The sequence below is a fragment of the Oncorhynchus clarkii genome, chromosome 25, assembly GCF_045791955.1.
Source record: "Oncorhynchus clarkii lewisi isolate Uvic-CL-2024 chromosome 25, UVic_Ocla_1.0, whole genome shotgun sequence".
In the NCBI taxonomy this organism is placed as follows: domain Eukaryota; kingdom Metazoa; phylum Chordata; class Actinopteri; order Salmoniformes; family Salmonidae; genus Oncorhynchus; species Oncorhynchus clarkii.
In genome coordinates, this window is record NC_092171.1 from 41,694,780 (window position 1) to 41,719,442 (window position 24,663).

At 42.7% G+C, this 24,663-nt stretch overlaps 1 protein-coding gene across 1 annotated transcript in view; it reads left to right on the forward strand.

Annotated features, from left to right (window-relative positions):
* LOC139383836 (mitogen-activated protein kinase kinase kinase kinase 5-like) overlaps positions 1–24,663 on the forward strand; it is a 151,613-nt gene that overhangs the window by 109,522 nt on the left and 17,428 nt on the right. The window contains exons 26-31 of the mRNA XM_071128413.1: positions 5,504–5,618; positions 8,096–8,154; positions 8,904–9,007; positions 12,137–12,314; positions 20,896–20,964; positions 21,836–21,928. Coding sequence (XP_070984514.1) covers positions 5,504–5,618; positions 8,096–8,154; positions 8,904–9,007; positions 12,137–12,314; positions 20,896–20,964; positions 21,836–21,928 — 618 coding nt within the window. The remainder of the gene's footprint in view (positions 1–5,503; positions 5,619–8,095; positions 8,155–8,903; positions 9,008–12,136; positions 12,315–20,895; positions 20,965–21,835; positions 21,929–24,663) is intronic.

Below are 24,663 nucleotides of genomic sequence, written 5' to 3' on the forward strand. Positions count from 1 at the left end.
GGGTCAGGACTCTACAATGTGCCCTCGCACAGGAGGGAGATGGGTCAGGACTCCACAATGTGGCCTCGCACTGGAGGGAGATGGGTCAGGACTCCACAATGTGCCCTCGCACTGGAGGGAGATGGGTCAGGACTCCACAATGTGGCCTCGCACTGGAGGGAGATGGGTCAGGACTCCACAATGTGCCCTCGCACTGGAGGGAGATGGGTCAGGACTCCACAATGTGGCCTCGCACTGGAGGGAGATGGGTCAGGACTCCACAATGTGCCCTCGCACAGGAGGGAGATGGGTCAGGACTCCACAATGTGCCTGGTGAAATGGACATCTCTAACAGCCAATGTCAAAATCTACCTTTTGGCAGGTGTTCCCTTTAGGCCCTGTCGGTAAGACCGATACAGGTATCACATCATATATATATATATATATATCTATCCTACAGCAGCCAGAAAGCTCTGGTAATCACATCATATATATTCAACAGCAGCCAGAAAGCTCTGGTAATCACATCATATATATTCAACAGCAGCCAGAAAGCTCTGGTAATCACGTCATATATATTCTACAGCAGCCAGAAAGCTCTGGTAATCACATCATATACATTATATTCTACAGCAGCCAGAAAGCTCTGGTAATCACATCATATACATTATATTCTACAGCAGCCAGAAAGCTCTGGTAATCACATCATATATATTCTACAGCAGCCGGAAAGCTCTGGTAATCACATCATATATATTCTACAGCAGCCAGAAAGCTCTGGTAATCACATCATATATATTCTACAGCAGCCAGAAAGCTCTGGTAATCACGTCATATATATTCTACAGCAGCCGGAAAGCTCTGGTAATCACGTCATATATATCCTACAGCAGCCAGAAAGCTCTGGTAATCACGTCATATATATCCTACAGCAGCCAGAAAGCTCTGGTAATCACGTCATATACAGTATATTCTACAGCAGCCAGAAAGCTCTGGTAATCACGTCATATACAGTATATTCTACAGCAGCCAGAAAGCTCTGGTACTCACATCATATACATTATATTCTACAGCAGCCAGAAAGCTCTGGTAATCACGTCATATACAGTATATTCTACAGCAGCCAGAAAGCTCTGGTAATCACGTCATATATATCTATCCTACAGCAGCCAGAAAGCTCTGGTAAACACATCATATATATATATATATATATATATATCCTACAGCAGCCAGAAAGCTCTGGTACTCACATCATATACATTATATTCTACAGCAGCCAGAAAGCTCTGGTAATCACGTCATATACATTATATTCTACAGCAGCCAGAAAGCTCTGGTAAACACATCATATATATTCTACAGCAGCCGGAAATATGTTGTTTAAAAGCTATTGGCGACCACTTCTATAAAGTGTATCGATAGGTTCGTAGTCTTGAATGTCTTTATGGCGTGCAATTGTATGTAAAAGATTAGCCGGATGACGTGAACGGCCCCGGTGGAATAGATACCAGTTTCGTCTAAAAATCTATCGGGAGGACAACCTCTACACGTCACACAGTGAGTCATGAATAACACGTCTGTCTTCATGGCCTGCTGTACGGAGTAGAGATAGGGATCATGGACCAGACCAGTGGTTGGAAAACTCCTGGTGACAATAGCAATGTAGATAGTTTTATGTGAGAGAAGAAGAACTCTTAATTTTAGCTAGATGATGCATGTTCCAAATGTGTAGCGTATCAGCACACTGAGCACTTCCTGGTTTAATTAAGGTTAAAAAAAATACAGTATATCTGGGTTTTAACCACTTGGTTGTTGAATTTCTCTGTTGTAATAAAGTGAAAGTAAACATTTCTAACTTATTGGAATTTAATACTTGGAGTACGTCCCCAATACTTTCTCCTGAAGTGTACACTCGATCGCTACTCCCCCCCCCCCCCCCCAAAAAAAAAATAAATCTAAAAGCGTTTGGTTGGTGGAGGTCATGGGCTAATGAGAGTTTCTACCCTATTTCTTATTCACAAGGCATTCGCACGTCTCAGCGATCTTTGTTGCAGGTGCCTGGTAACAGTTGAATAAAATGAGAGAGAGAAAATGACTGGTAACAGTTGAATAAAATGAGAGAGAGAAAATGACTGGTAACAGTTGAATAAAATGAGAGAGAGAAAATGACTGGTAACAGTTGAATAAAATGAGAGAGAGAAAATGACTGGTAACAGTTGAATAAAATGAGAGAGAGAAAATGACTGGTAACAGTTGAATAAAATGAGAGAGAGAAAATGACTGGTAACAGTTGAATAAAATGAGAGAGAGAAAATGACTGGTAACAGTTGAATAAAATGAGAGAGAGAAAATGACTGGTAACAGTTGAATAAAATGAGAGAGAGAAAATGACTGGTAACAGTTGAATAAAATGAGAGAGAGAAAATGACTGGTAGCAGTTGAATAAAATGAGAGAGAGAAAATGACTGGTAGCAGTTGAATAAAATGAGAGAGAGAAAATGACTGGTAACAGTTGAATAAAATGAGAGAGAGAAAATGACTGGTAACAGTTGAATAAAATGAGAGAGAGAAAATGACTGGTAACAGTTGAATAAAATGAGAGAGAGAAAATGACTGGTAACAGTTGAATAAAATGAGAGAGAGAAAATGACTGGTAACAGTTGAATAAAATGAGAGAGAGAAAATGACTGGTAACAGTTGAATAAAATGAGAGAGAGAAAATGACTGGTAACAGTTGAATAAAATGAGAGAGAGAAAATGACTGGTAACAGTTGAATAAAATGAGAGAGAGAAAATGACTGGTAACAGTTGAATAAAATGAGAGAGAGAAAATGACTGGTAACAGTTGAATAAAATGAGAGAGAGAAAATGACTGGTAACAGTTGAATAAAATGAGAGAGAGAAAATGACTGGTAACAGTTGAATAAAATGAGAGAGAGAAAATGACTGGTAACAGTTGAATAAAATGAGAGAGAGAAAATGACTGGTAGCAGTTGAATAAAATGAGAGAGAGAAAATGACTGGTAGCAGTTGAATAAAATGAGAGAGAGAAAATGACTGGTAACAGTTGAATAAAATGAGAGAGAGAAAATGACTGGTAACAGTTGAATAAAATGAGAGAGAGAAAATGACTGGTAACAGTTGAATAAAATGAGAGAGAGAAAATGACTGGTAACAGTTGAATAAAATGAGAGAGAGAAAATGACTGGTAACAGTTGAATAAAATGAGAGAGAGAAAATGACTGGTAACAGTTGAATAAAATGAGAGAGAGAAAATGACTGGTAACAGTTGAATAAAATGAGAGAGAGAAAATGACTGGTAACAGTTGAATAAAATGAGAGAGAGAAAATGACTGGTAACAGTTGAATAAAATGAGAGAGAGAAAATGACTGGTAACAGTTGAATAAAATGAGAGAGAGAAAATGACTGGTAACAGTTGAATAAAATGAGAGAGAGAAAATGACTGGTAACAGTTGAATAAAATGAGAGAGAGAAAATGACTGGTAGTAACACTGCTCTTTATTAAGTTTCACATATCGGGCCTCACGACTTTCCTCAGAGCTTTTAACATGTTTCTTATTCCAGTCATTTCATTTGAAATCGGTGAAAGGAAGTGAACAAGTGCACACTTTAGGAGGCAGGAGAGAGAGAGTTGGGATGTAGCCTAGGTATAGTTCAGTGTGATGTGTAGCGTCGTTCCTACTGAAGAGTAGACCCACTTTAGGAGGCACGAGAGAGAGAGAGTTGGGATGTAGCCTAGGTCAAGTTCAGTGTGATGTGTAGCGTCGTTCCTACTGAAGAGTAGACCCACTTTAGGAGGCAGGAGAGAGAGTTGGGATGTAGCCTAGGTATAGTTCAGTGTGATGTGTAGCGTCGTTCCTACTGAAGAGTAGACCCACTTTAGGAGGCAGGAGAGAGAGAGTTGGGATGTAGCCTAGGTATAGTTCAGTGTGATGTGTAGCGTCGTTCCTACTGAAGAGTAGACCCACTTTAGGAGGCAGGAGAGAGAGAGTTGGGATGTAGCCTAGGTCAAGTTCAGTGTGATGTGTAGCGTCGTTCCTACTGAAGAGTAGACCCACTTTAGGAGGCAGGAGAGAGAGAGAGTTGGGATGTAGCCTAGGTATAGTTCAGTGTGATGTGTAGCGTCGTTCCTACTGAAGAGTAGACCCACTTTAGGAGGCAGGAGAGAGAGTTGGGATGTAGCCTAGGTCAAGTTCAGTGTGATGTGTAGCGTCGTTCCTACTGAAGAGTAGACCCACTTTAGGAGGCAGGAGAGAGAGTTGGGATGTAGCCTAGGTCAAGTTCAGTGTGATGTGTAGCGTCGTTCCTACTGAAGAGTAGACCCACTTTAGGAGGCAGGAGAGAGAGAGAGTTGGGATGTAGCCTAGGTCAAGTTCAGTGTGATGTGTAGCGTCGTTCCTACTGAAGAGTAGACCCACTTTAGGAGGCAGGAGAGAGAGAGAGTTGGGATGTAGCCTAGGTATAGTTCAGTGTGATGTGTAGCGTCGTTCCTACTGAAGAGTAGACCCACTTTAGGAGGCAGGAGAGAGAGTTGGGATGTAGCCTAGGTCAAGTTCAGTGTGATGTGTAGCGTCGTTCCTACTGAAGAGTAGACCCACTTTAGGAGGCAGGAGAGAGAGTTGGGATGTAGCCTAGGTCAAGTTCAGTGTGATGTGTAGCGTCGTTCCTACTGAAGAGTAGACCCTATGCCCCGGCTCAGAGAATATCTAATCTCTGGTTTCTTTCTTCTCTTCCTCTTGGGCTCTGTCCCTCTTCCTCATCCTCCTCCTCTTCCTCTGGTCTGGCTTGATTTGGTATTCTACTAACCGGCTTCATCAGAAGGTAATCATCACATTCACAAATCATCATCATCGCAGTCATCATCACCCCTCATCCAGGGTTGCATCCTTTTGGTTACTGTCCCAAAATTCCTGGGTTTTTCCCCAAGAAATCCCAGTTAGAATATTCCTGGAATCAGTATGGAATAAGCAGGAAATCCAGGAATTCTCCAACCGGGATTTCTAGAAAACCGAGGGAATTTGGGTTAAAATGACCCTCCTTACCCCCCTTACCCTTTTCAACATCAAGCTAACTCCATCGCAGCCACATGCCTGTATGTTCAGATAAAAGTTCATCTGAGATCAGCTCCTTAAAACCAAATTGATGTTGATGGTGAATACATCTACACTAATAATAATAATAATAATAATAATAATAATAATAATACCAAGTGTTTCTGCCATGTATCCTCTTTTGATCTAGTTTCCTTAGTCCTTCAATCTATCTCTGTGTTGTCGTTTGTCTGTTTAACTATACAGGAATGTTTTGGGGAGATGTCATGACCACTGTAAGAGATGTGACCCCCAGAAACAATGTCATGTCTACGTCCCAAATTACATTCTATTCTCTATACAGTGCACTTCTCCCCCCCCCCGGTCAACAGTAGTGCCCTATATAGGGAATAGGGTGCAACACATCCCTGTTTTTCCTATAATGTGATTATGTTTGATTATGTGCTCACAGGGAAGACCTTCCAGCTCTACTCACACAACCTGATTGGGCTGTTTGAGCAGCTGAAGAAGCCTGGCCTGGCCTCTCAGTTCCACACACACCGCTTCCCAGACAAGATGTTACCAAGGTGACACACACACACACACACACACACGCTGCTTCCCATACAAGATCTCACCCAAGTGAGAGACACAGGGGTCTATTCTATTGTCCTCAACATAGGCTGTGTTGACACTATATGACTGTATATGACTGTGTCGTGTTCAGTAGGCATGAAACGGAGAGAAATGGAGGGATATAGTGGCTTGCGAAACTATTCACCCCCCTTGGCATTTTTCCTCTTTTGTTGCCTTACAACATGGAATTAAAATAGATTTTTTTGAGGGGTTTGTATCATTTGATTTACCTAACATGCCTACCACTTTGAAGATGCGAAATAAGTATTAAAAAAAACTGAACTTGAGCATGCATAACTATTCACCTCCCCAAAGTCAATACTTTGTAGAGACACCTTTTGCAGAAATTACAGCTGCAAGTCTCTTGGGGTATGTCTCTATAATCTTGGCACATCTAGCCACTGGGATGTTTGCCCATTCTTCAAGGCAAAACTGCTCCAGCTCACCAGTTGGATGGTTTCCGCTGGTGTGCAGCAATCTTTAAGTTATACCACAGATTCTCAATTGGATTGAAGTCCGGGCTTTGACTAGACATTCCAAGACATTTAAATGTTTCCCCTTAAACCACTCAAGTGTTGCTTTGGCAGTATGCTTAGGGTCATTGTCCTGCTGGAAGGTGAACCTTCGTCCCAGTCTCAAATCTCTGTAAGACTGAAACAAGTTTCCCTCAAAAATGTCCCTGTATTTAGAGCCAATCATCATTCTTTCAATTCTGACCAGTTTCCCAGTCCCTGCTGATGAAAAACATCTCCACAGCATGATGCTGCCACCACGCTTCACTGTATGGATGGTGTTCTCGGGGTGATGAGAGGTGTTGGGTTTGCGCCAGACATGGTGTTTTCCTTGATAGACAAAAAGCTAAATTTTAGTCTCATCTGACCAGAGTACCTTCTTCCATATGTTTGGGGAGTCTCCCACATGCCTTTTGGCAAACACCAAATGTGTTTGCTTATTTTTTTCTTTTAGCAATGGCTTTTTTTGGACACTCTTCCGTAAAGCCCAACTTTGTGGAGTGTACGTCTTAGTGGTCCTATGTGCAGACACTCCACTGTGGAGCTTTGCAGGTCCTTCAGGGTTATCTTTGGTCTTTTGCAACAAAATGGGAAACCGCCAAAGGGGCTGAATACTTTTGCAAGGCCCTGTACGATCTGAACTTGTCCAATAAGAAACTTCAGTTTCAAAACATTTTGCTACGGTGCGGCCTGCAGGACCCAGGCTGTATGACTGTGTGTTGGTTCAGGCTGTATGACTGTGTGTTGGTTCAGACTGTATGACTGTGTGTTGGTTCAGGCTGTATGACTGTGTGTTGGTTCAGGCTGTATGACTGTGTGTTGGTTCAGGCTGTATGACTGTGTGTTGGTTCAGGCTGTATGACTGTGTGTTGGTTCAGGCTGTATGACTGTGTGTTGGTTCAGGCTGTATGACTGTGTGTTGGTGCAGGCTGTATGACTGTGTGTTGGTTCAGGCTGTATGACTGTGTGTTGGTTCAGGCTGTATGACTGACTGTGTGTTGGTTCAGGCTGTATGACTGACTGTGTGTGTTGGCTCAGGCTGTATGACTGACTGTGTGTGTTGGTTCAGGCTGTATGACTGACTGTGTGTGTTGTTCATGCTGTATGACTGACTGTGTGTTGGTTCAGGCTGTATGACTGACTGTGTTGGTTCAGGCTGTATGACTGACTGTGTGTGTTGGTTCAGGCTGTATGACTGACTGTGTGTGTTGGTTCAGGCTGTATGACTGACTGTGTGTTGGTTCAGGCTGTATGACTGACTGTGTGTGTTGGTTCAGGCTGTATGACTGTGTGTTGGTTCAGGCTGTATGACTGACTGTGTTGGTTCAGGCTGTATGACTGACGGTGTTGGTTCAGGCTGTATGACTGACTGTGTGTTGGTTCAGGCTGTATGACTGACTGTGTGTTGGTTCAGGCTGTATGACTGACTGTGTGTGTTGGTTCAGGCTGTATGACTGACTGGGTGTGTTGGTTCAGGCTGTATGACTGTGTGTGTTGGTTCAGGCTGTATGACTGACTGTGTTGGTTCAGGCTGTATGACTGACTGTGTTGGTTCAGGCTGTATGACTGACTGTGTTGGTTCAGGCTGTATGACTGTGTGTGTTGGTTCAGGCTGTATGACTGACTGTGTTGGTTCAGGCTGTATGACTGACTGTGTTGGTTCAGGCTGTATGACTGACGGTGTGTGTTGGTTCAGGCTGTATGACTGACTGTGTGTGTTGTTCAGGCTGTATGACTGACTGTGTGTGTTGGTTCAGGCTGTATGACTGACTGTGTGTTGGTTCAGGCTGTATGACTGTGTGTGTTGGTTCAGGCTGTATGACTGTGTGTTGGTTCAGGCTGTATGACTGACTGTGTGTTGGTTCAGGCTGTATGACTGACGGTGTTGGTTCAGGCTGACAGTTTTCTCTCTGCAGGAGGTTTGCCTTGACAACGAAGATCCCTGACACAAAGGGCTGTCACAAGTGTTGCATTGGTGAGTTCCACATCCCCCATGGTCCTGGACAGAGCAAATATCAAGTCCCATGCTTTGATTTACCTCAACCTCCTCTCTCTTCCCCTGGGTTTTTCTCTCTTCTTCTGGGCTTTTCTCTCTTCCCCTGGGCTTTTCTCTCTTCCCCTGGGCTTCTCTCTCTTCCCCTGGGCTTCTCTCTCTTCCCCTGGGCTTCTCTCTCTTCCCCTGGGCTTCTCTCTCTTCCCCTGGGCTTCTCTCTCTTCCCCTGGGCTTCTCTCTCTTCCCCTGGGCTTCTCTCTCTTCCCCTGGGCTTATCTCTCTTCCCCTGGGCTTCTCTCTCTTCCCCTGGGCTTATCTCTCTTCCCCTGGGCTTATCTCTCTTCCCCTGGGCTTCTCTCTCTTCCCCTGGGCTTCTCTCTCTTCCCCTGGGTTTCTCTCTCTTCCTCTGGGTTTCTCTCTCTTTCTCTGGGTTTCTCTCTCTTTCTCTGTGTTTCTCTCTCTTTCTCTGGGTTTCTCTCTCTTCCCCTGGGTTACTCTCTCTTTCTCTGGGTTTCTCTCTCTTCCCCTGGGCTTCTCTCTCTTCCCCTGGGCTTCTCTCTCTTCCCCTGGGTTTCTCTCTCTTCCCCTGGGCTTCTCTCTCTTCCCCTGGGCTTCTCTCTCTTCCCCTGGGCTTCTCTCTCTTCCCCTGGGCTTCTCTCTCTTCCCCTGGGCTTCTCTCTCTTTCTCTGGGTTTCTCTCTTCCCCGGGGTTTCTCTCTCTTCCCCTCGCAGTGAGGAACCCCTATACGGGCCATAAGTACCTGTGTGGAGCGCTCCAGTTTGGGATAATCCTGCTACAGTGGTATGAACCCATGCAGAGGTTCATGCTTATCAAGGTCAGTCCTTTATCTATACTGATCAAAAACATAAACGCAACATGTAAAGTTGTTGGTTTCATGAGCTGAAGCACACAAAAAGCTTATTTCTCTGAATCTCACTAATGTGTTTTACATCTCTGTTCGTGAGTATTTCTTCTTTGCCAAGATAATCCATCCACCTGACAGGTGTGGTCTATCAAGAAGCTGATTAAACAGCATGATCATTACACAGGTGCACCTTGTGCTGGGGACAATAAAAGGCCACTCTAAAATGTGCAGTTTTGTCACACAACACCAAGCCACATATGTATCAAGTTTTGAGGGGGCGTGCAAATGTAATGTTAATTTCTCTACCATAAACTGCCTCCAACGTCGTTTTAGGGAATTTGGCAGTACATTCTTCCGGCCTCACAACCGCAGACCACGTGTAACCACGCCAGCACAGGACCTCCACATCCGGCTTCTTTACCTGCGGGATCGTCTGAGACCAGCCACCCAGACAGCTGATGAAACTGTGGGATCGTCTGAGACCAGCCACCCAGACAGCTGATGAAACTGTGGGATCGTCTGAGACCAGCCACCCAGACAGCTGATGAAACTGTGGGATCGTCTGAGAACAGCCACCCAGACAGCAGATGAAACTGTGGGATCGTCTGAGACCAGCCACCCAGACAGCTGATGAAACTGTGGGATCGTCTGAGACCAGCCACCCAGACAGCTGATGAAACTGTGGGATCGTCTGAGACCAGCCACCCAGACAGCTGATGAAACTGTGGGATCGTCTGAGACCAGCCACCCAGACAGCTGATGAAACTGTGGGATCGTCTGAGAACAGCCACCCAGACAGCAGATGAAACTGTGGGATCGTCTGAGAACAGCCACCCAGACAGCTGATGAAACTGTGGGATCGTCTGAGAACAGCCACCCAGACAGCTGATGAAACTGTGGGATCGTCTGAGACCAGCCACCCAGACAGCTGATGAAACTGTGGGATCGTCTGAGAACAGCCACCCAGACAGCTGATGAAACTGTGGGATCGTCTGAGAACAGCCACCCAGACAGCTGATGAAACTGTGGGATCGTCTGAGAACAGCCACCCAGACAGCAGATGAAACTGTGTGTTTGCACAACCAAATAATTGCTGCATAAACTGTCAGGAACCGTCTCAGGGAAGCTCATCTGTGTGCTCGTCGTCCTCACCAGGGTCTCGACCCGAATACAGTTCAGCGTTGTAACCGACTTCAGTGGGGAAATGCTCACCTCTGATGGCCACTGGCACGTTGGAGAAGTGTGCTCATCACGGACGAATCCCGGTTTCAGCTGTACCGGGCAGATGGCAGACAGCGTGTGTGGAGTTGTTTATGTGAGAGGTTTGCTGACGTTGTGAACAGAGTGCCCCATGGTGGCGATGGGGTTATGGTATGGGCAGGCCTACGCTACGGACAACAAACACAATTAGATTTTATCGATGGCAATTTGAATGAACATATACCATGGGGAGATCCTGAGGCCCATTGTCGTGCCATTCATCCACCACCATCACATCATGTTTCAGCGTGATAATGCACAACCCCATGTCGCAAGGATCTGTAGACAATTCCTGGAAGCTGAAAATGTCCCAGTTCTTCCATGGCCTGCATACTCACCAGACATGTCAATCATTGAGCATGTTTGGGATGCTCTGGATCGACGTGTACGACAGCGTGTTCCAGTTCCCATCAATATCCAGCAACTTCACACAGCCGTTGAAGAGGAGTGGGTCAACATTCCACAGGCCACAATCAACAGCCTGATAAACTATGTGAAGGAGATGTGTAACGCTGCATGAGACAAATGGTGGTCACACCAGATTGGTGTGATTGACTGGTTTTCTGATCCACGACCCCCTACCTTTTTTTAAAGGCATCTATGACCAACAAGTACAAATAAAAACACTTCAACGCTAACATAAAATATCCGGTTGATATAAAATCCTGTCCACCACATAAAGTGCATAGAAGTCACAGGGTTAAGTACATCAGTTACCAATCTGTATTCACAGTCACGTGAAAGCCATAGATTAGGACCTAATTCATCAATTTCAATTGACTATTTCCTTATATGAAATGTAAAATCTTACATTTGTTCTATGTTGCGTTTATATTTTTGTTCAGTGTTAGTTTGTCCCACTGGGTACAAAAGGTTCTGTTAGATGGTCTGTGAGGATTAGCACCACAAATCAAGAAGCATATACATTTTTCGTTTAATGTTATATTTTCTGCATCCAACAGCATGAATCGTTTACTTGTTTACCATGTATGTTAAAACAGACATTTTCTTGGACCTGTTTTGTGTGATAATGGACCATTGTGATGCAAGGCACATTTCAAACAGACAAAGAATCATCTCATCCTTTAGTACGACCCACTTTACTTCCTCAGCATTACTTCCAGAGCCTCATCCCTCTCTCTCTCTCTCTCTCCTCTCTCTCTCTCTCTCTCCTCTCTCTCTCTCTCTCTCCTCTCTCTCTCTCTCTTTGCTTTCTCTCCCTCTCTCCTCTCTCCTCTCTCTCTCCTCTCTCTCTTCTCTCTCCTCTCTCTCTCCTTTCTCTCTCCTTTCTCTCTCCTCTCTCTCTCCTCTCTCTCTCCCTCTCCTCACTCTCTCCCTCTCCTCACTCTCTCCCCTCTCTCTCTCTCTCCCTCTCCTCTCTCTCTCTCCTCTCTTCTCTCTCTCCTCTCTCTCTCTCACTCTCCCTCTCCTCACTCTCTCCCCTCTCTCTCTCTCCTTGCTTTCTCTCTCTCTCTCTCTCCTTGCTTTCTCTCTCTCTCTCTCCTTGCTTTCTCTCTCTCTCTCTCCTTGCTCTCTCTCTCTCTCTCTCCTTGCTCTCTCTCTCTCTCTTTCTGTGTCTGTCTGTCTGTCTGTCTCTCTCTCTCTCTCTCCCTCTCTCTCTCCTTGCTTTCTCTCTCTCCTTGCTTTCTCTCTCTCTCCTTGCTTTCTCTCTCTCCTTGCTCTCTCTCTCTCCTTGCTTACTTTCTCTGTCTCTCTCTCTCTCCTTCCTTTCTCTCTCTCTCTCTCTCCTTCCTTCCTTTCTCTCTCTATCTCTCTCTCTCCTCTCCTCTCCTCTCCTCTCCTCTCCTCTCCTCTCCTCTCTGGTGTTCTGTCCCTCAGCACTTTGACTTCCCCCTACCCAGCCCTCTGAAGGTGTTTGAGATGTTAGTGGTTCCAGAGCAGGAATACCCCATGGTGTGTATCGCTGTCAGCCAGGCCACAGAGCCAGGCCAGGTGGTTCACTTTGAGACCATCAACCTCAACTCCTGCTCTTCCTGGTTCACTGAGATGGGATCAAGTAAGGAATTCACACACACAGTAACACTACATTCATATCTATAGGCTACATTGAGTTATTTTCTTCAGTCGTATGGCGTTAGTGCGTATAGCCTATGCTTTAGGGCTTAACTGTACGCTCGCCCAATACACGCCAATTGTCAAATGCTTTTAGGAAACCGTTAAGTTGATCCACCGAGGCAAAAATGACAACGTTGGGAGTTTAATTCAAGAGAAAAGCTGCGTATAATGTAAAGTTGAAAATAAAGAGAAAGGAGGCGGGGCCAGAACAGTCTAATGTTTGGGAGAGAGACGTTGTAAAAGAGAAAGGAGGAGGGGCCAGAACAGTCTAATGTTTGGGAGAGAGACGTTGTAAAAGAGAAAGGAGGAGGGGCCAGAACAGTCTAATGTTTGGGAGAGAGACGTTGTAAAAGAGAAAGGAGGAGGGGCCAGAACAGTCTAATGTTTGGGAGAGAGACGTTGTAAAAGAGAAAGGAGGAGGGGCCAGAACAGTCTAATGTTTGGGAGAGAGACGTTGTAAAAGAGAAAGGAGGAGGGGCCATAACTGTTTGGGAGAGAGACGTTGTAAAAGAGAAAGGAGGAGGGGCCAGAACTGTTTGGGAGAGAGACGTTGTAAAAGAGAAAGGAGGCGGGGCCAGAACTGTTTGGGAGAGAGACGTTGTAAAAGAGAAAGGAGGAGGGGCCATAACTGTTTGGGAGAGAGACGTTGTAAAAGAGGACACTAGCAGTGTCGACTGTGTGTTATGACGCGATGATTGTGAGGCGCTATACGTATTCTTCAGTCACAAACAAGACGGGGATTTTTCAAAATGCAACTTCAAGGGAACTGTAGGCTACTGTTTGAGATGGGTTTAAACCGAATAGTAGCCCGACTGAAATCTGGACACTGACTTGTCGGTCTGTAACATCTCACGTAGCCTTAATATTAACTCCTGCTGAATTAAGCATTTCATGTAGTGAAATAATCCATCAAATGTTTGTTTTTTACTCTGGAACAGGAGAGGAGAAATGTGATTTAATTTCTTTTAGCATCTTGACAGAATGAAACTGTAGTTAGGGACCGTTTTTTGAATAATGCTATCTTTATCTGCATTATAAAAGCTGATTTTTACAATTTCATCCACCATAAAATATGCATCCAAGCCAAACTGAAATCTTATCAAAAGCATGTTGGTTTGTTTTAACAGCTTTTCATTTCCGTATAATCGGTCAAAAAGTTTGCTTTTTCTTTTGTTGCATTTTCTCCCCGGTCCCTAAATGTCTTTGCTGCCTGAGAGAAGCAGAGATGAAAGAGGAAAAAAACCTCAGCAACGTCGACGATAGTGAAGCATTCATTCTATTGATTTATGATGTCATAAGCAGAAACATGTCTATCTGTCTAGAAAAGGCTTGTCAAAATAATCATTCAACCATCTGACAGGACGGCGTATTTTCTATGTTTGTGGGTTAGGGACGGGTGAGGGCCTCAGATTTTCACCAGGGGGCTTTCCACCGTCGTATAGTCAGGGGGCTTTTCATCGTCGTATAGTCAGGGGGCTTTCCACCGTCGTATAGTCAGGGGGCTTTCCACCGTCGTATAGTCAGGGGGCTTTCCATCGTCGTATAGTCAGGGGGCTTTTCATCGTCGTATAGTCAGGGGGCTTTCCACCGTCGTATAGTCGGGGGGCTTTCCACCGTCGTATAGTCAGGGGGCTTTCCACCGTCGTATAGTCGGGGGGCTTTCCACCGTCGTATAGTCAGGGGGCTTTCCATCGTCGTATAGTCAGGGGGCTTTTCATCGTCGTATAGTCAGGGGGCTTTCCACCGTCGTATAGTCGGGGGGCTTTCCACCGTCGTATAGTCAGGGGGCTTTCCACCGTCGTATAGTCGGGGGGCTTTCCACCGTCGTATAGTCGGGGGGCTTTCCATCGTCGTATAGTCAGGGGGCTTTCCACCGTCGTATAGTCAGGGGGCTTTCCACCGTCGTATAGTCAGGGGGCTTTCCACCGTCGTATAGTCAGGGGGCTTTCCACCGTCGTATAGTCAGGGGGCTTTCCATCGTCGTATAGTCAGGGGGCTTTCCATCGTCGTATAGTCAGGGGGCTTTCCACCGTCGTATAGTCAGGGGGCTTTCCATCGTCGTATAGTCAGGGGGCTTTCCACCGTCGTATAGTCAGGGGGCTTTCCACCGTCGTATAGTCAGGGGGCTTTCCACCGTCGTATAGTCAGGGGGCTTTTCATCGTCGTATAGTCAGGGGGCTTTTCATCGTCGTATAGTCAGGGGGCTTTTCATTGTCGTATAGTCAGGGGGCTTTCCACCGTCGTATAGTCAGGGGGCTTTCCACCGTCGTATAGTCAGGGGGCTTTCCATCGTCGTATAGTCAGGGGGCTTTCCACCGTCGTATAGTCAGGGGGCTTTCCACCGTCGTATAGTCGGGGCTTTCCACCGTCGTATAGTCAGGGGGCTTTCCACCGTCGTATAGTCAGGGGGCTTTCCATCGTCGTATAGTCAGGGGGCTTTCCACCGTCGTATAGTCAGGGGGCTTTCCACCGTCGTATAGTCAGGGGGCTTTCCACCGTCGTATAGTCAGGGGGCTTTCCACCGTCGTATAGTCAGGGGGCTTTCCACCGTCGTATAGTCAGGGGGCTTTCCACCGTCGTATAGTCCGGGGGCTTTCCACCGTCGTATAGTCGGGGGGCTTTCCACCGTCGTATAGTCGGGGGGCTTTCCACCGTCGTATAGTCGGGGGGCTTTCCACCGTCGTATAGTCGGGGGGCTTTCCACCGTCGTATAGTCGGGGGGCTTTCCACCGTCGTATAGTCAGGGGGCTTTCCACCGTCGTATAGTCGGGGGGGCTTTTCATCGTCGTATAGTCAGGGGGCTTTCCACCGTCGTATAGTCAGGGGGGCTTTCCACCGTCGTATAGTCAGGGGGCTTTCCACCGTCGTATAGTCAGGGGGCTTTCCACCGTCGTATAGTCAGGGGGCTTTCCACCGTCGTATAGTCAGGGGGCTTTCCACCGTCGTATAGTCGGGGGGCTTTCCACCGTCGTATAGTCAGGGGGCTTTCCACCGTCGTATAGTCGGGGGGCTTTCCACCGTCGTATAGTCAGGGGGCTTTTCATCGTCGTATAGTCAGGGGGCTTTTCATCGTCGTATAGTCAGGGGGCTTTTCACCATCGTATAGTCGGGGGTAAAAAAAAACTCTTACCCGCACATCACCACAACCCTGTTCCTGGAGAGCCACAGGTCCTGCAGGAGTTGTCCCCAACGAGGCACCACACCTGACCAACTGAGCTAATTGATCAGGTCAGACGTTGATTCAATTTAACACACCTGGTCTTCAAGGTCAGTAAAATCAAGAACTGCGGCATTCCAGGACCAGCCTACCCCCTGCTCTACACAGAGAAACAATCAACCTCAACTAGGGCTGTGGTCGTCATGACATTTTGTCAGCCGGTGATTGTCAAGCAAATAACTGCCGGTCTCACGGTAATTGACCGTTAATTAACGTTTAGCATCTCCTGGCTTCCATACAGCCTACAAGCCACTGATGCTGACCTTTGGAACATCAACATTTTAAACAGTCTAATAAATCCATGTAATATAGTCTACACCATCACAATAAATCCATGTAATATAGTCTACACCATCACAATAAATCCATGTAATATAGTCTACACCATCACAATAAATCCATGTAATATAGTCTACACCATCACAATAAATCCATGTAATATAGTCTACACCATCACAATAAATCCATGTAATATAGTCTACACCATCACAATGAATCCATGTAATATAGTCTACACCATCACAATAAATCCATGTAATATAGTCTACACCATCACAATAAATCCATGTAATATAGTCTACACCATCACAATAAATCCATGTAATATAGTCTACACCATCACAATAAATCCATGTAATATAGTCTACACCATCACAATAAATCCATGTAATATAGTCTACACCATCACAATAAATCCATGTAATATAGTCTACACCATCACAATGAATCCATGTAATATAGTCTACACCATCACAATAAATCCATGTAATATAGTCTACACCATCACAATAAATCCATGTAATATAGTCTACACCATCACAATGAATCCATGTAATATAGTCTACACCATCACAATAAATCCATGTAATATAGTCTACACCATCACAATAAATCCATGTAATATAGTCTACACCATCACAATAAATCCATGTAATATAGTCTACACCATCACAATAAATCCATGTAATATAGTCTACACCATCACAATAAATCCATGTAATATAGTCTACACCATCACAATAAATCCATGTAATATAGTCTACACCATCACAATAAATCCATGTAATATAGTCTACACCATCACAATAAATCCATGTAATATAGTCTACACTATCACAATAAATCCATGTAATATAGTCTACACCATCACAATGAACCCATGTAATATAGTCTACACCATCACAATAAATCCATGTAATATAGTCTACACCATCACAATGAATCCATGTAATATAGTCTACACCATCACAATGAATCCATGTAATATAGTCTACACCATCACAATAAATCCATGTAATATAGTCTACACCATCACAATAAATCCATGTAATATAGTCTACACCACAATAAATCCATGTAATATAGTCTACACCATCACAATGAATCCATGTAATATAGTCTACACCATCACAATAAATCCATGTAATATAGTCTACACCATCACAATAAATCCATGTAATATAGTCTACACCATCACAATAAATCCATGTAATATAGTCTACACCATCACAATAAATCCATGTAATATAGTCTACACCATCACAATAAATCCATGTAATATAGTCTACACCATCACAATAAATCCATGTAATATAGTCTACACCATCACAATAAATCCATGTAATATAGTCTACACTATCACAATAAATCCATGTAATATAGTCTACACCATCACAATGAACCCATGTAATATAGTCTACACCATCACAATAAATCCATGTAATATAGTCTACACCATCACAATGAATCCATGTAATATAGTCTACACCATCACAATGAATCCATGTAATATAGTCTACACCATCACAATAAATCCATGTAATATAGTCTACACCATCACAATAAATCCATGTAATATAGTCTACACCACAATAAATCCATGTAATATAGTCTACACCATCACAATGAATCCATGTAATATAGTCTACACCATCACAATAAATCCATGTAATATAGTCTACACCATCACAATGAATCCATGTAATATAGTCTACACCATCACAATGAATCCATGTAATATAGTCTACACCATCACAATAAATCCATGTAATATAGTCTACACCATCACAATAAATCCATGTAATATAGTCTACACCATCACAATAAATCCATGTAATATAGTCTACACCATCACAATAAATCCATGTAATATAGTCTACACCATCACAATAAATCCATGTAATATAGTCTACACCATCACAATAAATCCATGTAATATAGTCTACACCATCACAATAAATCCATGTAATATAGTCTACACTATCACAATAAATCCATGTAATATAGTCTACACCATCACAATGAACCCATGTAATATAGTCTACACCATCACAATAAATCCATGCAATATAGTCTACACCATCACAATGAATCCATGTAATATAGTCTACACCATCACAATGAATCCATGTAATATAGTCTACACCATCACAATAAATCCATGTAATATAGTCTACACCATCACAATAAATCCATGTAATATAGTCTACACCACAATAAATCCATGTAATATAGTCTACACCATCACAATGAATCCATGTAATATAGTCTACACCATCACAATAAATCCATGTAATATAGTCTACACCATCACAATGAATCCATGTAATATAGTCTACACCATCACAATGAATCCATGTAATATAGTCTACACCATCACAATAAATCCATGTAATATAGTCTACACCATCACAATAAATCCATGTAATATAGTCTACACCACAATAAATCCATGTAATATAGTCTACACCATCACAATGAATCCATGTAATATAGTCTACACCATCACAATAAATCCATGTAATATAGTCTACACCATCACAATGAATCCATGTAATATAGTCTACACCATCACAATGAATCCATGTAATATAGTCTACACCATCACAATGAATCCATGTAATATAGTCTACACCATCACAATAAATCCATGTAATATAGTCTACACCATCACAATAAATCCATGTAATATAGTCTACACCATCACAATGAATCCATGTAATATAGTCTACACCATCACAATAAATCCATGTAATATAGTCTACACCATCACAATAAATCCATGTAATATAGTCTACACCATCACAATAAATCCATGTAATATAGTCTACACCATCACAATAAATCCATGTAATATAGTCTACACCATCACAATAAATCCATGTAATATAGTCTACACCATCACAATAAATCCATGTAATATAGTCTACACCATCACAATAAATCCATGTAAATAGTCTACACCATCACAATAAATCCATGTAATATAGTCTACACCATCACAATGAATCCATGTAATATAGTCTACACCATCACAATGAATCCATGTAATATAGTCTACACCATCACAATAAATCCATGTAATATAGTCTACACCATCACAATGAATCCATGTAATATAGTCTACACCATCACAATGAATCCATGTAATATAGTCTACACCATCACAATGAATCCATGTAATATAGTCTACACCATCACAATAAATCCATGTAATATAGTCTACACCATCACAATAAATCCATGTAATATAGTCTACACCATCACAATAAATCCATGTAATATAGTCTACACCATCACAATAAATCCATGTAATATAGTCTACACCATCACAATAAATCCATGTAATATAGTCTACACCATCACAATAAATCCATGTAATATAGTCTACCTACACCATCACAATAAATCCATGTAATATAGTCTACACCATCACAATAAATCCATGTAATATAGTCTACCTACACCATCACAATAAATCCATGTAATATAGTCTACCTACACCATCACAATAAATCCATGTAATATAGTCTACACCATCACAATAAATCCATGTAATATAGTCTACACCATCACAATAAACCCATGTAATATAGTCTACACCATCACAATAAATCCATGTAATATAGTCTACACCATCACAATAAATCCATGTAATATAGTCTACACCATCACAAAGAATCCATGTAATATAATCTACACCATCACAATAAATCCATGTAATATAGTCTACACCATCACAATAAATCCATGTAATATAGTCTACACCATCACAATAAACCCATGTAATATAGTCTACACCATCACAATAAATCCATGTAATATAGTCTACCTACACCATCACAATAAATCCATGTAATATAGTCTACACCATCACAATAAACCCATGTAATATAGTCTACACCATCACAATAAATCCATGTAATATAGTCTACACCATCACAATAAACCCATGTAATATAGTCTACACCATCACAATAAATCCATGTAATATAGTCTACCTACACCATCACAATAAATCCATGTAATATAGTCTACCTACACCATCACAATAAATCCATGTAATATAGTCTACCTACACCATCACAATAAATCCATGTAATATAGTCTACACCATCACAATAAATCCATGTAATATAGTCTACCTACACCATCACAATAAATCCATGTAATATAGTCTACACCATCACAATAAATCCATGTAATATAGTCTACCTACACCATCACAATAAATCCATGTAATATAGTCTACCTACACCATCACAATAAATCCATGTAATATAGTCTACACCATCACAATAAATCCATGTAATATAGTCTACACCATCACAATAAATCCATGTAATATAGTCTACCTACACCATCACAATAAATCCATGTAATATAGTCTACCTACACCATCACAATAAATCCATGTAATATAGTCTACACCATCACAATAAATCCATGTAATATAGTCTACCTACACCATCACAATAAATCCATGTAATATAGTCTACACCATCACAATGAATCCATGTAATATAGTCTACACCATCACAATAAATCCATGTAATATAGTCTACACCTTCACAATAAATCCATGTAATATAGTCTACCTACACCATCACAATAAATCCATGTAATATAGTCTACACCATCACAATAAATCCATGTAATATAGTCTACACCATCACAATAAATCCATTATTTATTTTAGACAGGTCTAAAGAAACGTGAAAATGTAGTCTTATTTCAGAAGAACAGAATAGCATACTCTTGAGTTATCCTTATGTTAGGTCCTGATCTGACTATGCTAAATGACTGTAGGCTACACCAGCCGAAACCTATCCATGTTAACATTGAACCGGGTGAATGGAATACAAACAACAAGTCATCCAATATGCTCATTAAGAAAATAATCGTCCTCCCTCCCTCCTAAAAGGCACCGACCCGTCACTGGTATTTGCATATTGAAACAAACCGTTTCTATTGGATGCCAGGAGGGATATCTCCACGGTGACCGTTCTATTTGTCTTTCCCCTAGCTGGTCGAGCAATGGACGCCATCCATGTGACCCAGCTGGAGAGGGACACCTTGCTAGTGTGCCTGGACAGTAAGTATGACCTCTGAACCCATAGAGATGATGACCTCTTGACCTGCACTCAAGATTTTTTTATTTTTTTTATTTAACCAGGCAAGTCAGTTAAGAAAAAATTCTTATTTTCAATGACGGCCTAGGAACAGTGGGTTAACTGGTCTAGGAACAGTGGGTTAACTGCCTTGTTCAGGGGCAGAACGACAGATTTGTACCTTGTCGGCCCGGGGGTTTGAACGTGCAACTTTCCGGTTACTAGTCCAACGCTCTAACCACTAGGCTACACTGCCCCCCTAAGATGTGTTCCAAATGGTACCCCCTATTCCCTGTGCAGTGCACTACTCTTGACCAGAGACCATAGTTTTCTGGTCACCGTAGGGCTCTGGTTTAAAGTAGTGCACTGCCCCCCTCCCCCAGTCTTAACTGTTGTCCTGCACTGCCCAGAGAAAAGTTTTCCCTGCTCATATACAGTGTATCACAAAAGTGAGTACACCCCTCACATTTTTGTAAATATTTGAGTATATATTTTCATGTGACAACACTGAAGAAATGACACTTTAAAGTTGTGAGTGTACAGTTTGTAAAACAGTGTAAATTTGCTGTCCCCTCAAAATAACTCAACACACAGGCATTCATGTCTAAACCGCTGGCCACGAAAGTGAGTACACCCCTAAGTGAAAATGTCCAAATCGGGCCCAATTAGCCATTATACAAGCTGTACACTCACTACTTTACATTGTAGCAAAGTGTCATTTCTTCAGTGTTGTCACATGAAAAGATATACTCAAATATGTACAGAAATGTGAGGGGTGTACTCACTTTTGTGATACACTGTGAATGTCTGCTTTTATCCAACCCACTATTCTAAAGGATTCTCTTCCTCTTCTAGAAAATCTCAAGATCGTTAACCTCCAGGGAAGACTGAAGTCCAATAAGAAGCTAGCCTCGGAGCTCAGCTTTGACTTCACCATTGGATCCGTTGGTAAGATGTGCTCTCTTATTCACCTTCTACTGTACATCCATTGTAATAACGTGTATAGGAAGTGTTATGACGTGTACAGGAAGTGTTATAATGTGTACAGGAAGTGTTATAACGTGTATAGGAAGTGTTATACCGTCTACAGGAAGTGCTATGACGTCTACAGGAAGTGTTATAACGTCTACAGGAAGTGTTATAACGTCTACAGGAAGTGTTATGACGTGTACAGGAAGTGTTATGACGTGTACAGGAAGTGTTATGATGTGTACAGGAAGTGTTATGACGTGTACAGGAAGTGTTATGACGTGTACAGGAAGTGTTATGACGTGTACAGGAAGTGTTATGACGTGTACAGGAAGTGTTATAACGTGTACAGGAAGTGTTATAATGTCTACAGGAAGTGTTATAAAGTGTACAGGAAGTGTTATGACGTTCCCCAACTGGTTTTATTTGGCCCCCCAACTTTATTTTTGTGTGTGGAATTTTCAATGTTGGACATAGAAGACCTGTAAAAACACCAGGAAGTCAGCTCCAAGTTATTTGAAATTAAGAAATCTGTTCCCGACTATTCCCGCGTATAATAGAGAGACACGTGATTAGCGTCGCAAAGGGTCGGAAACTTTCCTGGAAATTTCCGGACATTTTCCATTAGAAGTTGAGCCTGGGAATGTTGCTTAAATTCAGCAAAAAAGTTAGCTTATAACGGTGAACTTTTTTTGTGGGACACACATAAGGCAATTCTAGGTCTTGTGGCATATTTTGGTTAAACTTCCCCAATTCAATGGAATTCCAACCCTCTGCATCCACAGTGCATTCTTGCGGAATCATCTGGCCAAGTGCATAAAGTTCCCTCAGCCCTCACAACAAGCAACCTCTGACTTAAGTTCCTCTACTTCTAATCGAGGTGAAAATGATGAATCAGACACCTTATCGATAGCAACAGCTCATGGTCCTCCTGGAATCAGAAGTTTTTTTCTCTCAATGGAGGCACGTAGTCTGAGAAATGCTGATGAAGGTCTTGCTCGAGCTGTGTATGCAACTGGTTCACCTCTGACGCTCACAGGCAATGTGAATTGGAAGAGATTTCTGAATGTTCTTTTCCCAGCATACACCCCTCCAACCAGACATGCTTGATCTACTAATTTGCTGGGTGCAGAGTTCAAGTGAAGGTCAAGCAAATCATAGAGAAAGCAGACTGTATTTGCAGTCATCTCCGATGGGTGGTTGAATGTTTGTGGGCAAGGAATAATGAACTACATCATCTCCACCCCTCAACCAGTATTCTACAAGAGCACAGACCCCAGGGACAACAGACACACCAGGTTCTACATTGCAGATGAGCTGAAGGCAGTCATCAATGACCTTGGACCACAGAAGGTGCTTGCACTTGTGACAGACAATGCTGCGAACATGAAGGCTGCTTGGTGTAAAGTGGTGTAAAGTCCTACCCTCACATCACACCCATTGGCTGCGCTGCTCATGTGTTGAAGCCGCTCCTCAAGGACATAATGGCACTGAAAACAATGGATACCCTCTACAAGAGAGCCAATGAAATGGTTAGGTATGTGAAAGGTCATAGCAGCAATCTACCTCACCAAGCAAAGTGAGAAGAATGAGAGCACCACATTGAAGCTGCCCAGCAACACCCATTGTGGTGGTGTTGTCATCATTTTTGACAGTCTCCTGGAGGGGAGACTATATCCACAGTAAAAACAAGTCCTATATCGACATAACCTCAGCAAGGAAGAAGACACTGCTCCAAAACCACCATACAAAAGCCAGACTACAGTTTGCAACTGCACATGGGGACAAAGATCGTACTTTTTGGAGAAATGTCCTCTGGTCTGATAAAACAAAAATAGAACTGTTTGGCCATAATGACCGTTGTTATGTTTGGACGAAAAGGTGGGAGGCTTGCAAGCCGAAGAACACCATCCCAACCGTGAAGCACGGGAGTGGCAGCATCATGTTGTGGGGGTGCTTCGCTGCAGGAGGGACTGGTGCACTTCACAAAATAGATGGCATCATGAGTATGGAAAATTATGTGGATATATTGAAGCAACATCTCAAGACATCAGTCAGGAAGTGAAAGCTTGGTCGTAAATGGGTCTTCCAAATGGACAATGAACCCAAGCATACTTCCAAAGTTGTGCCAAAATGGCTTAAGGACAACAAAGTCAAGGTATTGGAGTGGCCATCACAAAGCCCTGACCTCAATCCCATAGAAGATTTGTGGGCAGAACTGAAAAAGCGTGTGCGAGCAAGGAGGCCAACAAACCTGACTCAGTTACACCAGCTCTGTCAGGAGGAATGGGCCAAAATTCACCCAACTTATTGTGGGAAGCTTGTGGAAGGCTACCCGAAACGTTTGATCCAAGTTAAACCATTTAAAGGCAACGCTACCAAATACTAAGTGAGTGTATGTAAACTTCTGACCCACTGAGAATGTGATGAAAGAAATAAAAGCTCAACTAAATCATTCTCTCTACTATTATTCTGACATTTCACATTCTTAAAATAAAGTGGTGATCCTAACTGACCTAAGACAGGGAATTTTTACTAGAATTAAACGTCAGGAATGGCGAAAAACTGAGTTTAAAAGTATTTGGCTAAGGTGTTTGTAAATTTCCGACTTCAACTGTATGTTGAAAACATTTTGGGAGATGCGATGGATCATTCAATTTTCCCTTTTGTTGTTCAGTGAAATCATCCCATGTGAAGAGTCAACTCATTTAATT